The following is a 25,985-nucleotide window of genomic DNA, read 5'->3' on the forward strand; positions in this document are numbered from 1 at the left end:
TAAATGGGACTTTTAAGGGGAAAGGGTTGAGGATTATTTAAATGGTAAAGTGGCACAGTAATTCCAGTAGCATTTTGATAGATAGTGTTTTACTTTTTGCTGTGTAGAGAGTGAATAGACACTTAGAAGGCAAAACAAATACACGAATTTAATTTTTTATCTTATCTAAGTGTTCAGTGGCAGACTTAATACTTTTCTGTATCCTGTAGGAGAAAAGTGTCCTACTCCCAGATGTATATTAGCTTAAAATCTATATTAAAAATCAGATTTTTGAAATGAAGCTCTTTTGCATAATTTCATAAATAATTGAGGATGATAATTTTTGTTAAATGGGCTATGGAAGAAATTCATACCTTTAAAGATGATAAAGGTTTAAGAGACTAGTGAAACTAAACAAAAATAAGTTTTTAGGTTGATAATCCTTAGGAAGTAAGTAGCAAACATTAAACCATTGTTTTTCTAAATGTGGTTCTTGCAGACCACCTATTTCAGGGTTACAGTAGGGCTTGTTAGAGTATGAATTGTCCACTTCGCGACTGCTGTCCCCTCTGGTAAAAATAACATTAGGGTGGCATCCACAAATCAACATTCTTAGAGACACTGAGGTCTGACTGACCACTACATTAACCTTATACTTCAGATACCTGCGTCAGGCTTTGGTGAGTGTTCTCAGATTATAGTGGAATTTTATTTTCACCTAAAGTTCTGATAAAGTTGATATTCTTTAAGCACTGGAAGCAAGGTTGACATTCAGTTATGAAAAGCTTTTACTACAATGATTGCATTTTTTCCTTGGTACACCAATATAAATGCTCTCGATCTTCCAAATGCTTTTATGTACCCAGAATAAGTTTTTAGTTGAGATTCAAAAAGTTGTCCTTTAGAGAGGAAGCACAGCTAATTTTCCTTATTTTACTTGCTGAAAGAAAGGAATCAAAATGAAGCTCAGATATGAGGAGAATCTTTGATGGTAGATGAATTAGTTTAATCAGTTATTTTCTAGAGACTTGCTTAATCAACTAGTTAGGATTCTTTTATTGTCTTTCTAGATGGTTCAGATTATCTGAATAATTTCTTTAATTACATTCTGGAGCAATTTTATTGAAAGTTATAGCTTTCTCTTTACATCTTTCTCACTTAGAATATGGGCGTATAATTTTCTAGTGTAAGTTTTGCTAATGACAGAATAATAATACATGTAAAATATACATGGGGAAACCACAGATTTTCTTATATAGCATTTCTTATCTTTTTATTAGAAAAATAATGCATTTTAAAAAAAGCCAACAGATGTATACAGTGCCCAGCACATATTAGGTGTTCAAAAAAATGTTTGTTGAATGAGTGTACAGTCGTATTGTCACAGAAACGGGATTATTCTGCAGCTTTCTCAAACCCCTCCCCCCTCCACCCAGTGAACATTAGATATTCCATTTCAGTACAGTGGAAAATACCTCAGAAACCATGGATTTTAATTCATGGTAACTGAATACCCCAAAGCATAGCTTTTCTGGACCATTTTAGAATTGAGATTCATTGGAAGAAATCTGGACTACAAGTCCCCTGAATTGTAAGAATCCTTCCTAGAGACTGAACCAAAGCCTCTTGGAAGCCATCCAGTACAAGAAAGGGGAAACTCTGAAAGTATGGCAAGGAGATGCCTGGTATTTTTTATTTTAGACACTGGCTACACTCTTGAACTGTTCTCTCCTTAGGGCCTCTGGTTCCTCGTGTAAAATCCACTGTAGTAAAAAGAAACAAAATAATTCAAAGTAAGAAGCTGTGGATTAAAAAAAAGATAAGTTAGTATCGCTATTTTTCAAGCATTTAGGTCCAAGTATGTACTGTAACATTTAACAGATACCCCATGCACCTTTGAAAGCAAAGCTGGATTTAATGACCAGTCCCATTCTTAGCCAGAATTTCTTCAGTGTAACTCATAAGGAACTTTTGCATCAGAATCATCTAACATATTTAGTAAAAACATAGATTCCAGGCTGGACCCCAGATTTGCTGAATTAGAATCTCTGGGGGTGAACCTAAGAATCTATATTTTTAACCAGCTCTCCGTATGCTTCTAAATATACTCTGATACTTGAGGCCACTTCATGAGGGCCTCAGTCTACCTCTTTATCCATGATTTGTGAATATGGAAGTTTCTACCACAATAAGGATCTCATTTCAGCACAACTGACGATATAGCCAGAGACTAGTCGTTACTAATTCACTTAGTCTTAAAATAACAGAGGAACGTAGATAATTGGCCTCAGGATTCGTTCATTAAATGTTCCCATGAATAGACTGTATTCAGTGAATGAATCCTTCAGAAATATGGATTGCTACTTAGAGCTTTGAAAGGTAACTAAGTGATTCAAAAGTTCTGCTTACTTTGTATAAAACATCTCTAAAGGTTAGCATCAAAATCTGATCATTAATATTTGTAAATTGATGACCTAAGTGTATTTAAAGTCAGACTAGTTGTTCTGTACCCAAAGATTTTTCTATCTACATATAGAAGTTGTTATCACTACTCATTTTAAATACATATATATGCGTATGTCAGTGTTTTTGTTGTGTTTTGGAGGTAGTGTATGTATTTACATATAAACGTATTCTATCTTATTCTTATGTATAAATGAGACTATAAACATCACCTCCCTCTGATCATGTTTTCAGCACTGAATTGAGGATGAGGGGAAGGTGGAACTTCAGTTTTCAACATAATAGTGATGATTAACTTTCCCCTGCTGGATAATAGTAGTAATGTAAGGTAATCAATGTTAATCCATTTCTACAAAAGACATTATGCACATTCTGTTTATTTATTCAATATTTGTTGGTTCCAGGCTGTATTCTAGACATGCAATACTGCAGTGAAAAAAGGGACAGGTGAAAGCCTCTGCTCATGTAGAGCTTGGTGGAGCTCCAAATTCTAGGGATTCCCAAACTGAATTCATTTGTATCTGCCCAAAGACCCTAGTTTTTTGAGTAAATATTTATTAGCAAATTTACGACATTGATTTCAGGTGCCATGCCCGTTATTTTCCTGCTCTTCTAATTCTTGGTGACTTTCAGCTTTTCACATTTGATGAACGGCATTCAATATAGATGCAGATAGTAGTCTCGTTTTAAAGTTTATAGTTAGAACACTTATTTAAATAAAATATCATTTCTGGTTTCAGTATCATATCAATAAACTGTCGATCATGACATCAGAGAATCATTTGAACAACAGTGACAAAGAAGTTGATGAAGTTGATGCTGCGCTTTCCGACCTGGAGATTACTTTGGAAGGGGGTAAAACATCAACAATTTTGGTAGGCTGAATCTTTTACCTCCTAATTTAGTTTGAATTGATGCTTACACTTTTTTGTGGAGTTAGGTTTTCATGAAGTATTTGGGGGACACAGAGAAATGCTTACTGCTTTAGAGAATACAGGCATCAATTTTCCAGAAGCTTTCAGGGGAATTATTAGAATTAATATGGTTCTAGTTTCTAGTGCTTCCAACACAGTAAAGATAGATCTTCTGATATTCTGTATGTTCTCTTACAAGCAGAGGAAGGGTTCATCTCAAGTCACGGTAAAAGCCATTTAGTGATCTCCAAATTTGAAATATTATTTAAAAGAAAGAAATAAAAATAGATCTCAGGAGAATTTTTAAATGCTTAGGAATTGGTTATTGCAGAAGAAACATTTATCTCAGGGTTGTTATGATTTACAAAATTTCCAGATGCAGCTACAGTTTTAGCTATACTAGAATTAACCATATATTGTGGGTTGTATAAGTTGCAATTTTGATCAAATTTTTAATACCTTTTTATGCCGTTTGAAAATGCCATTGTTCTATATGGCCATATAATATGATTGTACCTTTAAAATCTTTATAAATCTATATTGTATGTTATTTTGCTTGTTTATTGAATGATTTCTTGATATCAGATACTAAATATTAGAGTTTCAAATTTAAATCATTTGTCTTTTTCTTTTTTTATTGTTTTCTTAGGGTGACATCACTTCCATTCCTGAACTTGCTGACTATATTAAAGTTTTCAAGTAAGTACAAAAAGGGGAGGGATTCCAAATATTAATAAATGTCAATATTATAGTCATGTTCACATTTTTGAAATTTACTGTAAGTGACTGATAAAAGCATTTACCAGTTAGATGAACACTAAAGTATAATGAGGGAAAATAACCATCTTTACCAAGTTAAAGTTGCATTACTCATTAAGTTGTTTTATCTGATGAACATTTTCTTAACCCGGGGGGATTGTGTAACCTAGATGGATTGCTTCACGTAGGTTCTGAAATGTACAGTGGCATGTCAGTATAAAGCATCCCCTCTGGGGGAAAGCAGGACCCAGTGAACTGCTATTGTCGTGGTTATTTCTTTGTTCAGAGCCCCAGAATCTACTGAATTGTATACATTGGTTCATGGGACATTTTATAACAAGGTTCTAGTGTATTTTATCTAGACAGTTAAACAGTCTAGTCATATTCCACAGACTCAAGAGACCTAGGCATTAAGGCAGAAAGGGGAAAAGAGGTGATATGGAATGTAAAACATAAAGTCATTATGGAATAAACCATTTACTCTGGCTAAACATTACAGCCCCATATGTGTAACATTTCTGAGCTAATGGCACGATTTCACGTGCCGCTCCCTACCTCCACTTTGTTCTCCCTTTACACACCTTTTTCATCTACCTGTACCTTGCTTATCCTCTTCCTCATGACTGCTCTTCTTCATGTTTGACACTGGAGTGGCAAGTTAAAGTCACCACTGGAATATATCCCTGAAAGATAAGTACTTCCCTCACTTCAGTCTTCCCAGGTAAATGTGCTTGTTTAGAGAGGCTCCAGAGGTTCCCCTGCAGACACCACGAACCTGGTGTCCTTCCAACTACTGACATTTACTTTTGACATTGATGTTTACATTACCTTTATTTTCCTGTCCTTTCCATGTGACCTGCTAGTGATAGAGACGGCTACAACGGACAGAAGTGCTGGAATGTTGGCCCTCTGTCTTTATTGGCCCACTCACTGTAAGATTGACGGAGAAAGAAGGGGCAAATCCAGTAACAGCAACATTGAATATAACACACTGGCCAGTAGGGAACTGAATTCAGCATATGTAAAACTTGGCCTCTCAGACTTAACACTGTGAAACTTGGCTGCTAAAACACAGCATTGATAAAGTGACTTCAAGGTGTTTTTTTTCTCCTCATTCTATTTGACACATAGGCCAAAGAAGCTGACTCTAAAAGGTTACAAGCAATACTGGTGCACCTTTAAAGACACATCTATCTCTTGCTATAAGAGCAAAGAAGAATCCAGTGGCACACCAGCTCATCAGATGAACCTAAGAGGTGAGGAGAGCCTTGGAATGACCAGTATTGATGGTGGAATATCTATTAGCTAATATTCCACAAACTTCATTTTGCTGGGGGGAAAGTTTTTTTTTTAATACTTTGTTTACTCCTTTAGGTACTTTTTTATGTTTAGTATTCAATTTCACATGAATATTTGGTTGTAATCTCTGTACAGTCCTCAGTTGAAGCATGTGATTCTACTTTTATCCAATTTATGGTGTTTCTTTTCTGTTCTTTACCATTAGGACATTGAGGTTGTCCTCATTCTGCAGGAACCACCTGCTTGTCTGTTTCAGATTCTGCCTCATTTTCGTCTGTGCTGTAGTCGTCATCTCCCAGTTTCTGCTGCTTTCTCCCTTTATCATCAGCATCCCACTCCTCTTCCTCACCTTCACTGGTGACAAGCTGTTCTGTCTCAAGTCCTCGTCTCTTGGTTTCCTGGCTCACCAGCAGGTTGGCTGGCACCCGCAGGGTTTGGCCGTGTTCCTACCCTTTCCACCACCTCTTCCCTGCACATTTATGTCATCAACATTGCTCTCGTCCTGGACCCTGGGGCAGCCCCAGGATACTCCTCTGAGGCTTTTAGCTGACAACCTGAATATCACTGGTTTCCTCTTGTCTCTTCAAACCAAAGCTGTCTCAGAACAGGGGCTGGTGTTTCAGGCACACGTTGCTGGACATGTTTCCTCGCCCTTGTGGCAGCTGTGGCAGGCTTGCTTCCTGTGGCCCGGACTGAGCCTGGCCGAGGCCTTAGAGCTACTGGCTCTGGTCTTTATTTTTCCGTTCAGGTCTTTGGCACTGCAGTGCCATTTCAGCGTTAGCGACTTCCGTGGGCTCTTCGCGCTGCTCCCGCAGCACTTGCAGGTGCTGGGTGCCCTGGCTCGGGTCGTAGGAGAACTCCCTCTCCAGGTTGGTCTGGCTCTTCTGCAGCTGGGGCCGTCCTGCTGCCTCTTTCTGTGGTTCTCTGCACAGTCTTCAGCTCGGCTTGTAGGTTGCCGGTGAGCCTCTCACTTGCGGTGATACTATTTTAAACTGCCTGGCTCGCACACAGTTTAGATACCACTTCATCCAGAAAGCTGTGCCCCTGAGAACTGCTCTCCCACAGGCTCACGCAGCACTCACTGCACCCGTGGCACCCAACCTGCTTGGTGGAGGATGCAGTTGATTGGCTCCTCACTGTTCCACACTCCTTTTTCTGTGCCTTCCCTCACAGCACAAGCTCAGAGACTAAAATACATTTTCCAGACTCATTTCCAGTGAAATTTAGATTCCCATCAGATGCATTCTTGTGAGACTTGAATTCCCAACTGAGTTAAGGGGATGGAGAGGCAGTTGAGAAAAGAGTTGGTGAGTTGGCACTTCCAGGCTCTGAAGTTACATCTCTACATCTGCAGTCTTAATTTTTCTTAGTATATTGTACATTAGAGTATTTTTAGTATATTTCAACCAAATGTCCAAGTTTCTACCCTGTCTCTGTTCTGCCCAGTAGTCATCCAAACTATTGCTTTATAGTTGTGCACATTTTAAGAAAAACAGAAAACCTCTTACCTGGGTAGAAGATTGCTATGCCTATGTGCTTAACATCTGTAATTTTCCTAAAACTTTTAGTCAGACTCACTGCCTCCCCTTCTGAGTCATGAGTCTAACTTTTGGGGCTCTACCATTTTTACTTTCAGAATCCATGGCAGCTCTCCTCTTACTTCCCTTCTAAGCTGCCCAGGACAGCTCAGATTATATGCCCTTGATTTAGAGACTTAATCTGTCTTTGGCCCCAGTTTTCTCTGTCCCTGTTATATCCTTGTTCTTTTCCCTGTATGACTGAGAAGTCAAGTCCTGGTGTGGAGCACAGCTTATTACAAGGTGCCCTAATCCCAGTTCTCCCAAGTCCTCCCAGAGGAGCACTTTTCCTACACACTGGTGAAGGTAACACTAGCCTAAGAATCAGATGGCCCAGATTCTGCTCTGCCACTAAACAAGCCCTGTGACTTTGGGAAAACAGCCTGTCTGGACTTAACTGTCTTCCTCTGAGTAATGAGAGTGTTGGACTAGATGCTGTCTAAGTCCCCTAAGATACCTAAAATGCAAAGTGCATTTCAGCAGATGAACAGGTAATAGTTGCATCCCTCATGTTTAGAGCAGGTCAGGAAATAAACAACTGCAAGTCGGGCAATAAATAGTACTTTAAAAGTACGTAATAGGTCAGAGGAGCAAAGAGGTGAGGGTGCTGTATCACTTAGCCTTCAGTGACGGTGGAGAAAATTAGGAGACTTCATGAGGAAAATAGAGTTAAGATCGGATCCAAAAGAGAACATTGTGACCCGTGGAAGGAAGGAGAAGTGGGTAAAGGAGGCTGGAGAAAATGATCGGCAACCACAGGGGGACTTGTGCTGCTGGAATGTGGAGCTGAAAGGGGAGGATGAATACTTCCTTCATAGCTGCTGAATCAGATTCCTGTTAACATGAGAGCTAACAGCAGAAGAAACTAGCAGGAATTAGAGGATAAAAATGTTAAGGAGATTGTTTTTTAAACTGGCAGCAATGAAGTGACACTGAAAGATTATTAACATGAAAATGATAGGATCCATCATATTTATACTGGCTACAGTATTGAGTAATTTTAGAGCAGTGATAAGTGATGCAAATTGAGTTTATCAATTCAGGTGGAGGGTGCAACTTCAGTAGATACTGAGGAAGTTCAATCACAGACATGATGATTGACTTGGGAGAGGCTAGGGGAGGGACTTGATTCTGGCCTGTGGAGTTGGGTGGGTAGGGCCATATTGAGATTGAGGATATAGAAGAGCTGACTTTGGGGAGAAAGATGAGTTTAATTTAATTGGGGTTTTAAAAATTTGAGGTGACTGTGGGATATCTTGTTTGGAGAGATTCATGCTCCAGGTACTGATGTGGTAGCAGCTAGTATTAATGGTAAACGTAGCCATTGGAATAGCTGTTTACAATGTGAAAAGGCTAAGAACAGAACCCTGCAGGACACCCACGGTTAAGGGATAGGGCAGATTAGAGGAAAAGGAACTTGGAGGGGGAACAAAGAACAACAATAAAAATGCATAGGAAGACCATGGCAATGAGGTATGATGGAACTTAAGATAAAAGTTGTTTTAAAAAGGATAGTCAATAGTGTTAAACGCTACAGAAAAGTAACAAACATAGTAACAAAGCCTCCATAGGATTTAGCCACATGGAGATGATTAGTGGCCTTGATTAAGAACGGATTCAGCAGATTTCAGTGAGGTTTTGAGTATGGGAGCCAAAGTACAGTCATTGAGAAGTAAACAGGAAACAAAGATAGCTTTTTGATGAACCTTATCTGTGACAGGGAAGGAGGAAAGAGGGCAGTAACAGAAGAGATAGGTTTAAACTGGAGGAGAGAGGCCTTTTATGACTTAAGATGAGAGAGACTGGAAGTTAAATGCTGATGGAGACGTCACAGTAGAAAGGGAAGGGAGGTGGAAGGGGAGGATCTCTGTGATGGAGCAAGGTTCCTGATGGGTGGTAGAAAACTAAGCCCACTCGGGTAGGAGAGCCTTAGGAGGGACACTGCTTCCACGGTGTGGAAGTGAGGGCAGCTAGCTTTATCTGCTATGGTGGCAGGAAGTCGGGGGACCTCACTACTGATTGATGACTTTCGTGTTATTGGAAGAACTACAGGTGAGGTTGTACCATGGGAGTGAGTGCCATAGGAGGCCTGAGAAGATTTGAAATAAACATTGTTGAGAATGTCTGTAAACACAGAGGATTCCAAGTGTCAAGGGCCAGGTCAGGAAATTTGGGCATAAATAAATTTGACATAATAAGGGGTCGAGAACAGTCTAGAACCCAAATCTGTCTGAGTGCAGGGCTCTTCTCCACTGTATTCTACTGGTCACTACTTACTTATGTTGACCTTTGCCCCATTGTCTAACTGGGTATACATTCAGTAAATCTATGTTCTCTCCTGCAAAGCTACCAGCAACTGGTTAACAGAATTGCATTTTTTTTTGGTCTATAAATGTATGTATTCTGGAAGACTTGCCAGTAAAGTGAAATTCTGAATGCTAGTTACTGTCATACTGACTTCCCAAGTATATAAAGTTTATGTTACCTTCTATACCAGATGAACTCCTAAAATATTGTGCATACAAGTTAATTTATGAATTGAGTCATATCTACAAAGAAATGACTTTAAGAAACCATTTCTGTTCAGATGGTCACCATCTGAATTGGAGGGTTCACTTAAGTATTGCAGCACTCTGGAACTGTGGAGGGAGGCCTGGGCCCGGGAGCATCCAGCAGACTCAGGAGAGACTGGGCTTCCCTCCCCCTGTGCCGGCAGGCTCCTCCCTTCCACACCAGTAGGAGGGGGGAGCAGCAGAGTCCTGAGGAGGCCCTCGTGTAGGACTCTAGCTCCAATTGGCTAATCCCCCATCATGTACCCTTTTTTTAAGGATATCATAAAAGTCGTTTATTCTAACGAAAACACAAGTTAGAGTTTAATTACAGAAAGATACTTAAAAATCCCTGTACATTTAGAAACTTAAGACAAAAATCCCAAATAACTTAAGATTCAAAGAACTGAATGATATTAAAACAAAACATATAAAACTAGTGGGTTGGAGTGCAAGTGTTTTTGGTAAAATATCCTTTTAATAGACTCTTTCCTTCTCTTCTCAGCCAGGTTTTATGAATTGTGAAAACCAAAAACTCTGTGCAGTTTTGTCTCTTGTATATTAGCTCTGATTCTTTGCACCACTCCAAAGAAAATTACTTAGCATAAAGAATTTGTTTCCTGATTAATAGATTCCATGACAGCAAATTCAACATGTTAAGATGCCATACAATGAGGGCTGCGTATATTGGCTTGGGATTTCTTAAGAGTAAATTTGACCATTTTAATAATTTTTTATTACAGGGTGTGAAGTTACCCCAGATGTGAACATTTCAGGCCAGAAATTTAACATTAAACTCCTCATTCCAGTTGCAGAGGGCATGAATGAAATCTGGCTTCGTTGTGACAATGTAAGTTTTCTCATTAAAAGTAAACCTCAATTTTCGTTGGTCCCTAGTGAGTTAACCATTCATTCTTATACTTTATACTCAAAGGACCCATCATTTCAGACTTCAACATTTCTTTGCAACAGGAAAAACAGTATGCACATTGGATGGCAGCCTGCAGATTGGCCTCCAAAGGCAAGACCATGGCGGACAGTTCTTATAACTTGGAAGTTCAAAATATTCTTTCCTTTCTGAAGATGCAGCATTTAAATCCAGATCCTCAGTTAATACCAGAGCAGATCACAACTGATATAAACCCTGAATGTTTGGTGTCCCCTCGCTATCTAAAAAAGTACAAGAACAAGCAGGTACGTGATTCGTTTTACTTCATCTACTGTTTTCTGCTAAGGTTTGTTTTGCAATTTTCTGTATATACTTCAGTTTCTCTTCTTAAAACGTTTTAGTCTTAATTGGTAGTCTTAATTTCGTATCAGTTGGTTAAAATACAAAATAGGAAATAAATAGCCTTCAGGCAGTTAAACTGGTCATTTTAAAAAAGTTTTGTTATCTTAATAGGACAGATAATTTGGTGGAATAGTTAGGTGCACATGTATCCTAAACAGCCTGAGGAAATCACTCTGCTAACAGGATGTTCTTTCAGGGAATTGAACATGGTCTTACTGCTTTGTGCTCCTTAATTCATACAGTCTTATTCATAATATAAAGTAAGTCTGATGTAAAGCACAGCCAGCATTTCCCAGTCAAATCTGTGATGACTCTTCTTGCTGTCAAAACTGACTTTTCCAACTTTGGAAATAAACTTTACAAGGGTAGGAATAGTCCACATTTTAACATAGTCTTTCCTTAACATTTACAGTCAAAACCTAAGCAAGATTTGTGTAACGTGACAAAGTTTGGTAAATTTTCATTGAAATTCACTGCTTTTGCTCACTCTGTTGAGAATTCCTTTCCTGGAAATTAATACCATAAAAGGATTGCTATTTAGGAAAACAGCTCTTCAGTATAACATACAAGGTTCTTTGCAGGGGAGTTTCACTTGGGATAGCCCCCAGTATTCTCTACACCCAGCATCATGCCATAAAAGGAAAAGGCGTTTGGTTTGGGAGAGGGGTAAAGAAGACCTTTAAAATAAATATTTCATTTTTATAAATATTTCATTTTTACCTAGTTTCATTTTTATCTCTGTTAAGGGGTATTTTTGAAACATACTCGAAAAGGCCCAATGATATACCCAGAACATTTATTACTACTTAACTTTAAATAGAATGTTTATCATATGGGTCTGAAATCACTGAGCTAGAAATGCTCAGAAGTTTTAATCACCAGATACTTGTCTTTAAGTTGTGTCTTTAAGAGGCTGTGTTAGCTACAGGGAAATTGTTTATCCAGCAGTCATACGATGTGGGAGTAGTAAGGAATGGAGGAAATGCTGCCCTGGGGAGCTTTGTGGAATGTAGAGTGTAAGTTAAAAAGAGAAAGTGAATCAAGTACTAATTTTTTTATTCTTAGGTATTTCATTTAAAAATTATTTGTAAAGAGACTTGTTTCTACAAGTGGATTCATTTGCCTTCAAAGGCAAGGAATAGTTCCCTATCTTAGCGATCTTATCATTTCACTATCAGGTATCAGGAAAAAAAGATTTAAAGTATAATTATGAAGACTGCCAAATGTTGGTTTAGCTGTCAGACAGGTATTGAATTTTTTCACAGAAGCCTTTAAAGTGATAGTTTCCACTTTAAAAAGATAGTTTTCTATCCCTGGGTTCTTGACTAGTCAGCTGAAAATTCTGTTGAGGACAAAGAATGTGTGACTGTCTTTAACTGGCAGGATGGCAGTAGGTGTGTGGTCCAAGGGCAAGGATCTTTCTAGTCTGTCTTCCACGCTGGCATCTTATCAAATGCACATTCTTTTTTAATTCTCCTTTCCCTAACTGACTTTGAGGTTGCTGCTAGAAGGTAGAGACTGAGTACTGCTCTGACACCTCGTGAGTGCCAGTAGGCAGGAGTTTGGTTGCTCTTGTGGGTCAGGTGCTGTGCTATCACCGGTCACAGTGCTCAGTAATTATTAAACTACATAATCCAGTCAGGCCTTGGGGTCATCAGCCCTACCAGGGCATAAAGTCTTTGGGGTCCATCAATATAGCCTTTGTTATATTTAATCTACTTTAATTCCTCAAAACTATTGAGTTAATTAAACTTGCTATGGATATTTTTATGTAAATATGACTCCCAACCTGGATTTTCACGTTAAAGAAAAGAATTGTTCTACATCTTATCCATGTTAATCCAAGTTGAAATGGACTGGTATGTTTATAGCCACCACTTCTAGTGTAGTGTATGGCATATTTTTATTTTCCCTTCCAGGAAAAAGGATGCAAAAAACAGATGGTAATTGAGGGGTTTGCTTTTCTTGTATAAATAAACAGTATGGTCACTGCACTTATTTTATGCCTTCAACTTATTTCTGAAAAGCGGTGCATGGATCATATTATCTGACTCAATATGAGACCTTAAAGGCTTTCAGATATTAATTTTTATTTTGCTACTAAAATAATTAGCTTCACCCTAACCAGTAAGAACTGGTATAGGAGGGGGAAAAGGTTATTTGCTCTTTCTGTTTTCTCCCTACAAACTTCTACCCTTAATTTTAGTAACACTTAACAATCTAAAATAATATGGAGTGTTTCTGAGTATTCTAAATGGAAAATAATCACTGCTTTCTCATTTTCATGCTTGCATTTACTTTGCTTGGTTTCCACCTAAAGTAATTTTTTTGCATGGTTTTTGGCTGGAATTTGGTTTGCAGGTTACCACAGCTTTTTCTTTGCTTCATTGCCATTTTTTCTGATTGCCTTTTTTTCTTTCTGCTTCCTTTTTCTTTTCTTCGCATTGCCATCTACAGCCAGGCTATATAAGAGATTTGGTAAGTTCTCCATATTTACCAAAAAGAAAAAAGAAAGAAAAATATTTAAAGCCCTAGCCAGTCTCCCTTCATGGGTTAATTTCCTTCTGCTCCTGGGTAGAGCAGTCACTCCAAAAGTGAGTGTAATTTAAATTAAAAATTAACTTTTCTAATGATTTCTTCAGAAAAATTTTTAAAATACTGTGATTTCAAGTACTTTAAAGCTGCTAAAATATATTCCTGTTAGAAACTTGTCTTCCAGGTACTCATTCTGATCATATATCTTGTTGCTGAATTTAAGACTCATCATATACATGAGGCTTAGAACATGTGGTTTTATAAAGCAGTATCATACATGTGTGTACTTGGAATATGTCTCAAGAATGGCAGTTATGTACTCTTAATAGTACTTACTGTTTCTTGACATAGAAACTAAAAATACATGTTGAGGTTTATTTTGAAAAGTCATTATTTTACTAAAATTTCCACATAGCTTCAGATATTTTCTAATTCCAACTCTTACAATACATAATTTTGAGGTGGGGGGCATGTAATTCAATTTTTTAATCTTTTGATTCTGCCATGAAAGAATAATATCTAACGGTAAAAATGATGTTTAATCACATTCAGATAACAGCAAGAATCTTGGAGGCCCATCAGAATGTAGCTCAGATGAGTCTAATTGAAGCTAAGATGAGATTTATTCAAGCTTGGCAGTCATTACCAGAATTCGGCATCACACACTTCATTGCAAGGTCAGTGGTTCTGCTAAGCCCCTGTATGTAAACCTTAACCTGTGCTTATTTTTGCTTAATCTACTTCATGTAATTAGAAATTAAACATCTACCTACTGAGACCCATGAGCCTCTTATATATTAAATTTTTAAAATGTGGGAATGTATTTCCTATACATATAATTTTTTCATGAAAAACTTAAAATGATTGCATTTATTTTTACTCACGTAAGAACAGCACTTTTTTTTAGAATTAAAAAGCACATATCTTAAGTTAGAGGTCAAGATGGCAGAGTGGTAGGAGCATGAGCTTGCCTCTCCTCATGATTACAAGGAAACCACAACTGAATGCTAAACAACCGTCGAAAAAAACTGGAACCTAGCAATAAAGATCTTCTGCAACTGAAAACATAAAGAGGGAACCACAGCAGGACGGTAGGAGGGGCGTGCTCGCGATATAATTGGGCCCCAAACCCCCCACCCCCGTGGGCGACCCACAAGCTGAAGATTTGTTAAGTCGCAGAGGCCCTCCCACAGGAGTGAGAGCTCTAAGCCCCACGTCAGGCTCCCCAGCTTGGGTCCCGGCATTGGGAAGAGAAGGAGACCCCAGGACATCTGGTTTTGAAGGTCAGGGGGCTTGGCTCCAGAAGCCTCACGGGCCTGGAGGAAACGGAGACTCCATTCACTTCAGAAGCATGCACCACGTGCACCAGGTCCAAGGCAGAGGCAGTGATTTCACAGGAACCTGGGCCAGACCTGCCTGCTGGATTTGGAGGGTCTCCTGGGGCCGTGGGGGACGGCTGCGGCTCACCCAGGGGACATAAAAGCTGGTGCAGACATTCCCGGAGTATTCGCCTACATGAGCTTTCCTGGAGGCTGACATCTTGCTTGGATCATTAGCATCAAGACCGAGCCCCACCCAACAGCCTGTAGGGAAGCCTCGGGCCAAACAACATAAAGTCTGAGAACACAGCCCCACCCATCAGCAGACCTCCTAACCCACAAAGGCCTCTGGACACAGCCCTACCCACCAGAGGTCCAGGACCAAGCTTCACCCAGCAGTGGGCAGGCACCGGCTCCTCCTGCCAGGAACCCCGCATAAGCCTCTAGTCCAGCCTCATCCACCAGGGGCAGACGCTAGAAATAAGAAAACAATAATCCCAAAGTCCTTGGAAGGAATCCGCAAACACATAGACAGACAGACAGACAGTATGAGGCGGGGCAAAGGAATATCCCCCAGGCCAAGGCACAAGATAAAATCCCAGAAGAAGAAGTAAGTGATGAGGAGATGGGTAACTTATCTGAGAAAGAGTTTAAAGTAATGATGGCCAAGGTGTTCAGAGAACTCAAGAGGAGTATAGATGCACAGAGTGAAGTTTTTAGCAAAGAGTTGGAAAATATAAAGAATACCTGAACAGTTGAAGAATAAAATCACTGAACTGAACAACACACTAGAAGGAACCAGGAATAGACTAAATGAGGCAGAAGAACGGATCAGTGAGCTAGAAGACAGATTAGTGGAAATCACTACTTCAGAACAGAAAAAAGAATAAAAAGGAATGAGGACAGTTTAAGAGAACTCTGGGACAACATGAAGCGCTCATATTCTGGGACATTATACGGGTCCCAGAAGGAGAAGAGAGAGAGAAAGGACCTGAGAAAATTTTGGGAGAGAGAATAACTAAAAACTTCCCCAACTTGGGAAAGGAAACAGTCACCCAAGTCCTGGAAGCACAGAGAGTACCACACAGAATCAACCCAAAGAGGAACACACCAAGGCACATAGTCATCAAATTGACAGCAATTAAGGATAAGGAGAAAATTAAATTAGCAAGAGGAAAGCAACGAATAACATGCAAGGGAACTGCCATAAGGTTATCAGCTGATTTTTCAGCAGAAACTCTACAGGCCAGAAGGGAGGGGCGTGATATATTTTAAGTGATGCAAGGGGGAAACTTACAACTAAGAATACTCTATCCAGCAAGGCTCTCGTTCATACTTGATGGAGAAATCAGAAGCTTCACAGGTAAACAAAAGCTGAAAGATTTCAGCACCACCAAACCAGCTTTACAACAAATGTTAAAGGACCTTCTCTAGTCATCAAACCATGAAAAGAGAAAAAAAAAAGACCTACAGAAAGATTGCTTTGGCTGTTGGGGGTCTTTCGTGTTTCCTTCCAAATTTTGGAATTGTTCTAGTTCTGTGAGGAATGTCGTGAGTATTTTGATGGGGGTTACGTTGGCTCTGTGGGTTGCTTTGGGTAGTGTGGCCATTTTGATAGTGTTGATTCTTCCAATCCAAGAGCACAAGAAATCCTTCTATTTCTTTGTGTCATTCCGGTTTTCAGAGTATAGGTAACCTCCTCGGTTATTTATTTCTAGGTATTTTGTTGTTTTTGATGTAATGGAAATGTGTCTGCCAGTTACAAAATTCTGGTTTTTGAAGTGAAAGAAAAGTGAAGGGCCACAAATGGCAAAATGTCCTTTTTTATGGGTGATTTGTATTCCATTACACACACACATACGTATATATATACACACAAGCATGTGCTGTATCTTCATTGTCTATTCAGCTGTTGATGTGCACTTGGGATGATTCCATGTCTTGGCAATTATAAATAACGTTGCTGTTAATAGCAGGGTATATCTTTTTGAGTTAATTCTTATTTTGTGGTTGGCTTTATTCCTTTGATAACTATAAGTTTAAAAACTAGAGCTAAACGTTCTTAGAAACAATGAACAGTACATACATGTAAATTAAAAAATACATGTGCAGTAAAAAAAAAAAACCATCAAGCCATGAAAGCCATAGAAGAAACTTAAAAGACATATTACTAAATGAAAGAAGCCAGTCTGAAAAGGCTACAAACTGTACGATTCCAACCAAATGACATTCTGGAAAAGGCGCAGCTACAGAAATAATAAAAAGATCATGGTTTCCAGGGGGGTTGGGGAGAGGGAGGGAGGGAGGAGTGAACAGATGGAGCATAAAGGATTTTTAGGGCAATGAAATTATTCTGTATGATACTATAGTGGCTACATGTCATTACACATTTGTCAAAGCCCATAGAACGTACAATATCAAGAGTGAACCCGAATATGAACTATGGACTTTGGTTGATAATAACAGGCCCATGTTGGTTCACCAATTGTACCAAATATGCCACACTGATGAGGGATGTTGAGGGAGTATACATGTGTGGGTGGGGAGGGCTATGTGCAAACTCTGTATTTTCTGCTCAGTTCTGTTGTGAACCTGAAACTGTTCTAAAAGAATAAAGTCTACTAAATATTTTTTTTTAAAAAGAGCACATATCTTGCAGAAAAACAGACCACCATGTCCCCTCCACCCCCAATGTGTTTTAAAACATTTATGTATGTTTTTAATGTTGTAGGTTCCAAGGGGGCAAAAAAGAAGAACTCATTGGAATCGCATACAACAGACTGATTAGGATGGATGCCAGCACAGGAGATGCAATTAAAACATGGCGTTTCAGTAACATGAAACAGTGGAATGTAAACTGGGAAATAAAAATGGTAAGCTCTGATGCTACTTGAACACATATATAGTCCTTCTGCTAAAAATGAATGAATTAGGAAGAAAAAGGCTTATAAATTCTGAAGATTATTTGTACCATTACCTCTTAGAGTATAAAACAGTTATTTCTATTCATTTGCCACTTAAACTTGCCCGTTTCTTAACTAGCCTAGTTACTGAATTCTAAGAACATAATACATTATTCTCTTGCCTTTCTATTACATTGTCCTGTAGCGGGTAAGTCCTTTCACTCACAGAGAGCAGCTACTCTTCATTGATGCCCACTCTGTGCCAGGCATGATACTAGGTGCTTTACATTTGTTCCCTATTTCTGAACCTCACTTCAGCCCTGTAAGGTAGACGGATTATCCCTGCTTTACAAATGAGGACATGAAAATTGAGAGGACTGAGGGCCGTCATTGTCCACGACCACACACTTAGTAACAGAATCAAGATTCAAACCCGGATACTTAGGGCTCTGAAGCCTGGCCCATCTATGTGTCGTGCTACCCCTAGCCTCGGAGTACATGACTACCAGTCTTTTACTAGTAAGTCATTTGTTTTACGGTCATTGGATTTGTTGTATTAATTTCGATTACTTCATAGAATCTTGTATTTCTGAAATATTCAAACATGATACCTAAAGGTTAAATATCTAAAGCAAATGTTAAATATAACACAGGAAGTAGGTTTTCTCCCAGGACTTGAAGAGAGACGTTCTCATTAATTGAATCACCAGAGACCATTTGGGAACTTAATGACCTAAGCCCCTTGCATTCAGTCTTCCTTTTCAGAACATGAAAACTGAAAAGGAGTGGGGGAAGGGCTAGTACACTTTAGTCTTTTGGACTTGAAGGCATTATTAGTTTAAGATGAAAAAAATATCTGAGAATCTCATTTTGCGATAAGGACAGGCCTGAAATAGAACAGCCTCACTTGGACCCACCATCTGGAGTGTTGCTGGGACTGAGTTCTGTCTTTGTTCCAGGTCACTGTCGAGTTTGCGGATGAAGTACGGTTGTCCTTCATTTGCACTGAAGTAGATTGCAAAGTGGTTCATGAATTCATCGGCGGCTACATATTTCTCTCAACACGTGCAAAAGACCAAAATGAGAGTTTAGATGAGGAGATGTTCTACAAACTTACCAGTGGTTGGGTGTGAACAGAAGTGCTGTATGATGAAACTCCACGGCCATAACAGTTATTTAACTTTAAAAGCTGTTGTTTGTTATATGCTGCTTAATAAAGTTAAGCTTGAAATTATTTTATCATGAAAAATTTTTTGCCTTACCAAACCAGTTACTATGTGCACTAACAACTATGACTATTAATCTGCTATCATGAAACAGTATATGGACTTGAATGTGGCACGTGTTCCTTGGGGCCATGAGTTGAAAACCAAAGTAGTGGGCAAGTCAGGAACAAAACATCACTGATGCAAGCTAGCCAAACTGTAAGAAATGCAAGCCATCTACTTTAAAGCTACCCAGGGCTTAACTATATGAAGTCTATTTATCATGTTTAATGCATGTATTTTAATGTATGTTTAATTTGACCTCGTATTTTTAAGATATCCTTCTGGTAGCCATTTGTCATCTGTCCCCCCGACCCCACAATAAATCAGGCCTGCAAAAGCTGCCTGGTATTTAATAATGTTGTCGTTTGATCTTGAAGGAAAATGCTATTAGTTGTTATGCTTGGTTTTTGTCTTTGAATAAGCATGTATGTATATTGTCTTGTGTTTTTATTTTTACACCATATTGTATTACAACACTTTAGTATTCACCAGCATATTCACTGTCTGCCTAAAATATGCAACTTTTGCATTACAATATGAAGTAAAGGTTTATGAAGTATGCATTTTGTGTAACTAATGTACAAACACAAATTTTATAAAATTGTACAGTTTTTTAAAAACTACTCACAACTAGCAAATGGCTTAGATGTAGCATCTGTGCATTAATTATATGCTTTTTAAAATATAATTGATGTGCAGTTTTAATATCTGCTAAATTAAGAATGACTTGGTTGTAGTCATGATTTGCCACAATGCCCTTAACTCTAATGCCTGGACTGGCCATCTTTGAGTCTGTTGCGCTGTTACAATCTGCATTGGTGCTAGTCAGCAAATTCCTAGCTCACGTAGCCCAAAAGGGTGCCAGGGAGGGGTGGATTACCAGTATTGTCCAATAATCCATGGTTTAAAGACTGTATAAATGCATTTTATTTTAAATAAAAGCAAAATCTTTTATTTAATGTTCCTTCTGTACTTCTTGTTTTTACTGTTTGCATGGCATTAACTTTGTAGAAGTGAACTTCTGCCTTTTGGGAGTGCTCTACCTACAGCTTGAGAGAACAGCTTGCTTAGTATTCTGGCGTGTCAGCGGATAGACATAGTTAATCTCCACTATGGATTCTTCCACTTAAATTGAGAACCCCTCATTTTTCCCACTTAAGAATGAACTGTAAAATATTTACATGTTAGAAATATGAAAGATGAACAGACATTGTTGACTTGGGTAGGACTGGTTTTAAATAGCAAAATGACTCAGTTTAAACAAAAACATTTAGCAGGGAGAGAACTACCCCAGTGGTAGAGCACATGCCTAGCATGCACGTGGTCCTGGCTTCAATCCTCAGTACCTCCACTAAAATAAATTTTAAAAAACGAATTACCTCCTACCAACCAAAAAAATAAAAAGATAAAAACCCTACATCTTGTATGACTTTACTCCCTATTGTTACTGCTATCATAGCATCATTTAGACTCAAAACTGCAGTTCTGGACTTTCTCCTCTACCCCCTGCATCTAACCAGGCCAGGCTGCTGCTGTTTCCCTCCTGCAGCCCAGGGTCTTTCTCAGCTGCCTGCCACGATGCCCCAACCTCTTAACGCAGAGTTCAGATCACATTCTCCATGGCTTTTCTTTGTATTCTCAGGCCAGGTCATAACAGGTCTCGCTCTAAAATTTAAGAGCTTCTTCCCATTAAAAACATTTCTAATGATATGTTCCTTTTTCTCATCCTAAGCACAGGTCACCAACTTACAGTCACTTGCTTTTTAAAAGCCCGGAAATATATTCAGTCCATGGCATACCCGAGTCCTTAACGGTCCCACGGCCTCCCCACAAGGGAGAATAACCTCTGTGCCAATTTCCCCGCCTCTGGTTTGCCCTACTGCCCTCCCAGTGGTTTCGAGATTAATTTAGCCCAGCCCAGCACCTGCTGTGTCACCTGTAATCACTCCTGGTTGCCTGCAGCGTAAAAGCTTAGAGGGCTTCCACGGGCTGTTTCCTGGCTCACATTTTTCATCATCTCCCAACAGCCTTCTGCATGTTCCACTCACCCTGGGCAGCTCCCATTCTCCAGGCTCACTTTGCTGGCCCATCTGCATGTCATTTCCCAGACCTGGGATGTCTTCATCCCCAAAACTTCTAGCCTCCACCTGTCCACATGTCATCTTTCTAGCATTTTAGAAATTTTCGAAAGAGCTCGGGTGTTCTTTCATCCATGAATATGTCCACGTTTCCTTGTAGCCAAAATTTTTCTCTTACTCCTCTGATCTGCCATTGAATCTGGTCCTTTGTGGAACTTAAGACCAGTCATCCTTACCAGGATTGAGTATATCCTATTGCCCCTAATAAGTGATTACTTCCTTGAAGACTGGGTCTGAGCCTCATGGTTTCTAGCTAGGATCAGTTAACACGTTTGTTTATTTAATATAATGATGGTTATTTTGGAAATCAAGAAATTAGTACAACTTGGGATTTTTCAGCCTCAGCATAGTTTAATATGGAGGAAACATGTGTTTTGCACACCAACTATGAATCAAGAGGCATGCTAAGCGCTTTCCCATGCATTCTCTCTATTCTGAAAATTCGTGCAATCCAACCTCTTCATTTTACAGATGAAGCTCTGAGAGGCCAAGTGACCTGTTTGGAGCCACATGGCTACAGCTGATAAGTGCCATGGCAGAGCTAGAAGTGGAACCCAGGTTCCAGCTCCTTGTCCAGTGGTGGTAAAAACAAAGCCTTCGTGAATCCTGGGGCCCCTGTCGGTAGTGGTCCCTCTACAGAGATGACATCAGTCCACAAAAAAACACTGGCCAGGCCTCCAGGGACATGGTTTCCAGTTTCAGCGCCTTGTGGACATGAAGCCATAGGACAGGAGACCCACCAAGCTCCCTACCTACTCCTTCTCTTAGGCCAGCAGATTAGAGACCTGCTGGAAGCCCCTGATGTAATACTCAGTAATGTTTATTTGGTACAAATTATTTTTTATACAGCCTTGGACTTCAAAACCCAGGAATCTAGAGACGTAAACTTATTTTTCCCCTGGCATTACAGAGGTATAGCTGACAAGACTGTAAGATATGTAAAATGTACATTGTGAAGTGATGTGGGTATCCACTATGAAAGAAGTCTCACCATGTGGTTAATTAACACATCGGTCACCCCAGAAACATGAACTTTGCAGAAGGAAAGCCATTTGCTGGACCCAACCTGTTACACAGGCCAAAAAGTAACGGTGTAGCAGACTGCTTTTTTCCATTCTGTATACCATAGTTTAGTTCTTTTTTTTTTTTTTTTAATGTTAAAGAAGTATTCTTATGGTGCTTCTAATTGGTTATCAGCTAGTGATGTGGTAGGATCAGACCAACCTGGGTTTCTGACCCTTAATTTATCTGGAAAAAATACCACATAGTTAAGTAAAACGTTTAAATACCCGACACTGGAACTACATTGAATATAGTCATTTTTTTTAGTAAAATGTTAGGTTTTTTTTTTTTTAACCTAAAACTTTATTGATCCTCTGGAATGCACCCCTATCCTATATGCCTTTCATAATTATTTCTACCCCCGGTAATTAAGTGTGACAAGGGCTGCTGCTGTTTTTAGACTATCAATCAAAACATGGTAACGTCTTCACCACTTAGATAATTCAGAAAATAAGAATAGGGCTTTCTGAAACCCATCTCCTTGCGACAAACTATCATCACTGCTACTGTCTGACAGCCTCTCCTACACACATAAACCCTGCACAGCTGCCGTCGACGCTCTGCTTTAGTCTAAAAATGCAAAAACTGGTTCCAACAAATCCTGCCACTCCCCTAAAACATTTTCGTGGCTTCTGTAGTCACTCCCTGTTTTTGTAGCTCTGTCGTTGCAAAGAAAGACAAGGATGAGCTCTCCGGGGTAGGCCTAATAGACACGGCACAGTAGTAGTAAGAAGCTGGTCCAGTTCTCACTCTGTGAGGAACACTCCTGTCATCTCTACACAGTAGTATCAGGGAGAAGTTGTATACTGAAAGCTCTGTGCTCCTCAACAAATTAGCTGTGTCTCTATCTGTCTGAACTGCTTTGGTTTGACAGCTCAAGAACAGGAGAGGGGGAGGGAGAGTGACAGGAAATGGGAAATCATCAATCTGGGTAAGAGGAATGTATCTCCCCCAGTGGACTGCAGAGCCACCCAGAACAGGAAGCAGAGTGGCAAAAACAAACAAAAAAAACAACAGAAAAACCTATCTGGTGACCTTATTTCCCTCCGTGCTGATTCCTCTCTTGCTTTCTCTGCTGTATTTAATAAACAATACTAAGTTTCCCAGGCAGAATGTATACATTAAATTTCTCTATTTATTCCCTTAGTAAACAGTTATCAGCACACACGCTCCCCCCAGGTTGAGTTTCCCTTTTGGTATCTGCATGGGCCTGCATATTACTAAAAATTACAAGCACTTAAAATAATCTGAGACCATTATTTCGTGAGATCTAATTACAGTCTCATGTGGCTTCACTGGCCAGGCATTATGTATATTACTGCTCAGGGAAGTGGTCCAAGTTCAATGTTAATTAAATTTGCGATAAAAACAGCACAACCAACCAACCAGATTTAACATGTCCGTATTAATATGGGTTATAGATACTGTAAATAAAAAAACCCACTTTTTCTGAGCATAAATTCTCATCTCAAATCTAAATTTCATGAACTTAATTTTTATGACTAAGTAAAATTCAAGTAAACACATTTATTTATTCTCAGGTTTACTGATCAGAACATCTAAACCTTGTTTGTTCCTTGCCTAATTACAAGTTCAGTCAGCTCTTAGAAGGAACATTTAGAAAACAGTATTTTTTCCTACTCTAGGAGCACAAAGGGCCAAGAATGGCTAAGACACTCTTAAAGAGCAACGGGTGAGGCTGCTGGCCTTGCCAGATGGCGAGAAGTCATGAGACACTAGACTGAACTGTAGCACTGATGCAGGGATGAATACAATAACCACAGATCCCAAATAGACTCCAGAAGCAAACATGCCCACGTATGGAAACTTGATTTCTGAGAGCCAGCCTTGCAGATCCGTTGCACAAGGACCTCCCGCCGAACGGTGCTGGTGGCTATCTTTACAGAAGGAATTTGGCCCACTAACCTCATCTATGTGCGCAGTAGTCCAAATCCACTTCCAAGTGGATTGAATACTTAAATATGGAATGGGAAAGAATTAAACTTGTAAAAGATACCATAAGAGAGCATTTATATGATATTGAGGAGAGATTCTGTGTATTAACAGAACACAAATACAAACCATTAAACATTAAGATGAGAACTATAAAGATACTGGAAAGAGTGAAAAGGCAAATCCAGCTGGGAGGAGGTATTTGCAGCACATAATTCACAGAGGACCACCATCTAGACTGTAAAAACACATGCTCACTGATGAAGCCAACAGAAAATGGACAGAACACTGGGATGAGGACTTGACAAAAGAGGAAAGCTGAATGGCCAGTAAATCCACAAAAATCTGTCCGACTGTACTAGTATTCTAGAAAATGGGGAAGAAACCAAATTTTAAACACAACTGAAACATAGTTTCACGTGTACCACGTTGGTAAAACTTTCAAAGCCTGACAATGTCCAGTATTGGCCAGGATGTGGGACCACTGGAATCCTTGTTGGCGGGAGTATAAATTAGAACAGAGCACTGCACACTCGGGCGTCATCTAGTAAAACTAAAGACGTATCCTACAAGCTGCAGTCCCACTCCTGGTACGCACGTGGAGAACCTGGAGAAACTTGCACCTGCAGACCAGGAGACGTGCACTCGAATATGCACAGCAGAACTATTCATAACAGCAAAAAACTGGAAATCAAATGTCCATGGTAAATGGATAAATTATAGTTGCAAAATGGAATCAAAATAGCAGTGAAAAAATTCCAACACACAAAACAACATGGAGGATCCTCAACCTAATGTTGAATCACAAATCTAGCTGCAGAACACACAGCATGGCTCAAGTTTAAAAACGCGCACGGTTGTTTAACATCAGAAATGGAAGTGAGTCCTGTCCCTGACAGTTGCCACTCCATTCTCCTGATAGACTTTCCTGGGCCTGGACTAGATCAGCACACGAGTCTCACCCCTGCTGCCAAGTGAATTACTAATTGGCTGACCGTTTGGCTGCCCTGGTTTAAGAACGGAGCTAGTGAGCCCAGGGTCAGGGGTTCAGTCTCCCTGAGGTCCGGCTGGCTTTGCTCGGTTTCATGCTCACAAGCAGCACCATTATTCTGAGAACGTGCAGGAAGTGTCACAAGAGGGACTGGACAAGAGGAGAACGGATCTATCAGCTCAATCAGAAAATCAACACTAAGCTCAAGGCTCTGGTCAGTGTACAAATCATAGGACTGTTACTCATAAGCAGTTGTGAAGATGTCAACCCAAATATTAGTAAACCATCCAGGTCACAGCAGAGGAGTCAGGTACTCACCTGACACCGTCTCTTGCTGCCCACCTTAGTATTCAGGTGCTGACTTTCTCAGACAGGAATTCTGAACAAAATGTTGATTCTCAAGAAAGTAGGCTTTCATGATTTCAAAGTGCTTTATAAATGTATGAACATGAAGTCAACCGGATAGGAACGACAGACAAAAACCACTGCTACAGAGCAGGGCAATCCTGAAAATGCCTAGAATCTATTTTGATTTGTGTTTTAAAAATGTCCCTGTTCACACAGAAAGTACCAGAGTAAGGAGTGATTATAGAAGGCTTTTAAAAAATAATCAGTGATACTAGCTCCACATGGCTTCAGTGAGACAGAAGAAGACATACAGTATCTGGACTGAACTAGATACATACAAAGTTTTCTGATACGAGTCTACTGAAAAGCCATCATTTGTACCAGGGAGGGACGATACCAGTTAATCTGTACCAAAGATGGGGAAAAGGAAGCTTCAAAGTAGCTTCAACAGGGGAGAAACTTACTTAACAAGAGCAAAGACAAGAGCAAAGCAAACAGGAGACGGTTTTGAGGCTATGTCCTCCCCTTGGGTTCAACTTTTATTTCTAAACGTTATACTCAAGAAATCACTTTGTACAATCAGCCTATATGTCCTCAAGGAAGGTTTGGAAATGCTTCAGTTTCAAAAGAGGCCCTA

At 39.6% G+C, this 25,985-nt stretch overlaps 1 protein-coding gene across 7 annotated transcripts in view; it reads left to right on the forward strand.

The window, feature by feature from the left end:
- FERMT2 (FERM domain containing kindlin 2) overlaps positions 1 to 19,815 on the forward strand; it is a 72,201-nt gene extending 52,386 nt beyond the window's left edge. For 3 of the 7 annotated variants that reach the window (XM_074365516.1, XM_074365515.1, XM_074365518.1), the window contains 10 exons: positions 3,183 to 3,317; positions 4,006 to 4,055; positions 5,247 to 5,371; positions 10,284 to 10,390; positions 10,513 to 10,734; positions 12,751 to 12,774; positions 13,289 to 13,309; positions 13,919 to 14,043; positions 17,417 to 17,558; positions 18,548 to 19,815. In XM_074365516.1, coding sequence (XP_074221617.1) covers positions 3,183 to 3,317; positions 4,006 to 4,055; positions 5,247 to 5,371; positions 10,284 to 10,390; positions 10,513 to 10,734; positions 12,751 to 12,774; positions 13,289 to 13,309; positions 13,919 to 14,043; positions 17,417 to 17,558; positions 18,548 to 18,721 — 1,125 coding nt within the window. In that variant the 3' untranslated portion in view covers positions 18,722 to 19,815. The remainder of the gene's footprint in view (positions 1 to 3,182; positions 3,318 to 4,005; positions 4,056 to 5,246; positions 5,372 to 10,283; positions 10,391 to 10,512; positions 10,735 to 12,750; positions 12,775 to 13,288; positions 13,310 to 13,918; positions 14,044 to 17,416; positions 17,559 to 18,547) is intronic. The other 4 variants (XM_074365517.1, XM_074365520.1, XM_074365519.1 and 1 more) reach the window with 2 other exon arrangements.
- The last annotated feature ends 6,170 nt before the right edge of the window (positions 19,816 to 25,985 follow it).

The sequence above is a fragment of the Camelus bactrianus genome, chromosome 6 (genome assembly GCF_048773025.1).
Source record: "Camelus bactrianus isolate YW-2024 breed Bactrian camel chromosome 6, ASM4877302v1, whole genome shotgun sequence".
Lineage (NCBI taxonomy): Eukaryota > Metazoa > Chordata > Mammalia > Artiodactyla > Camelidae > Camelus > Camelus bactrianus.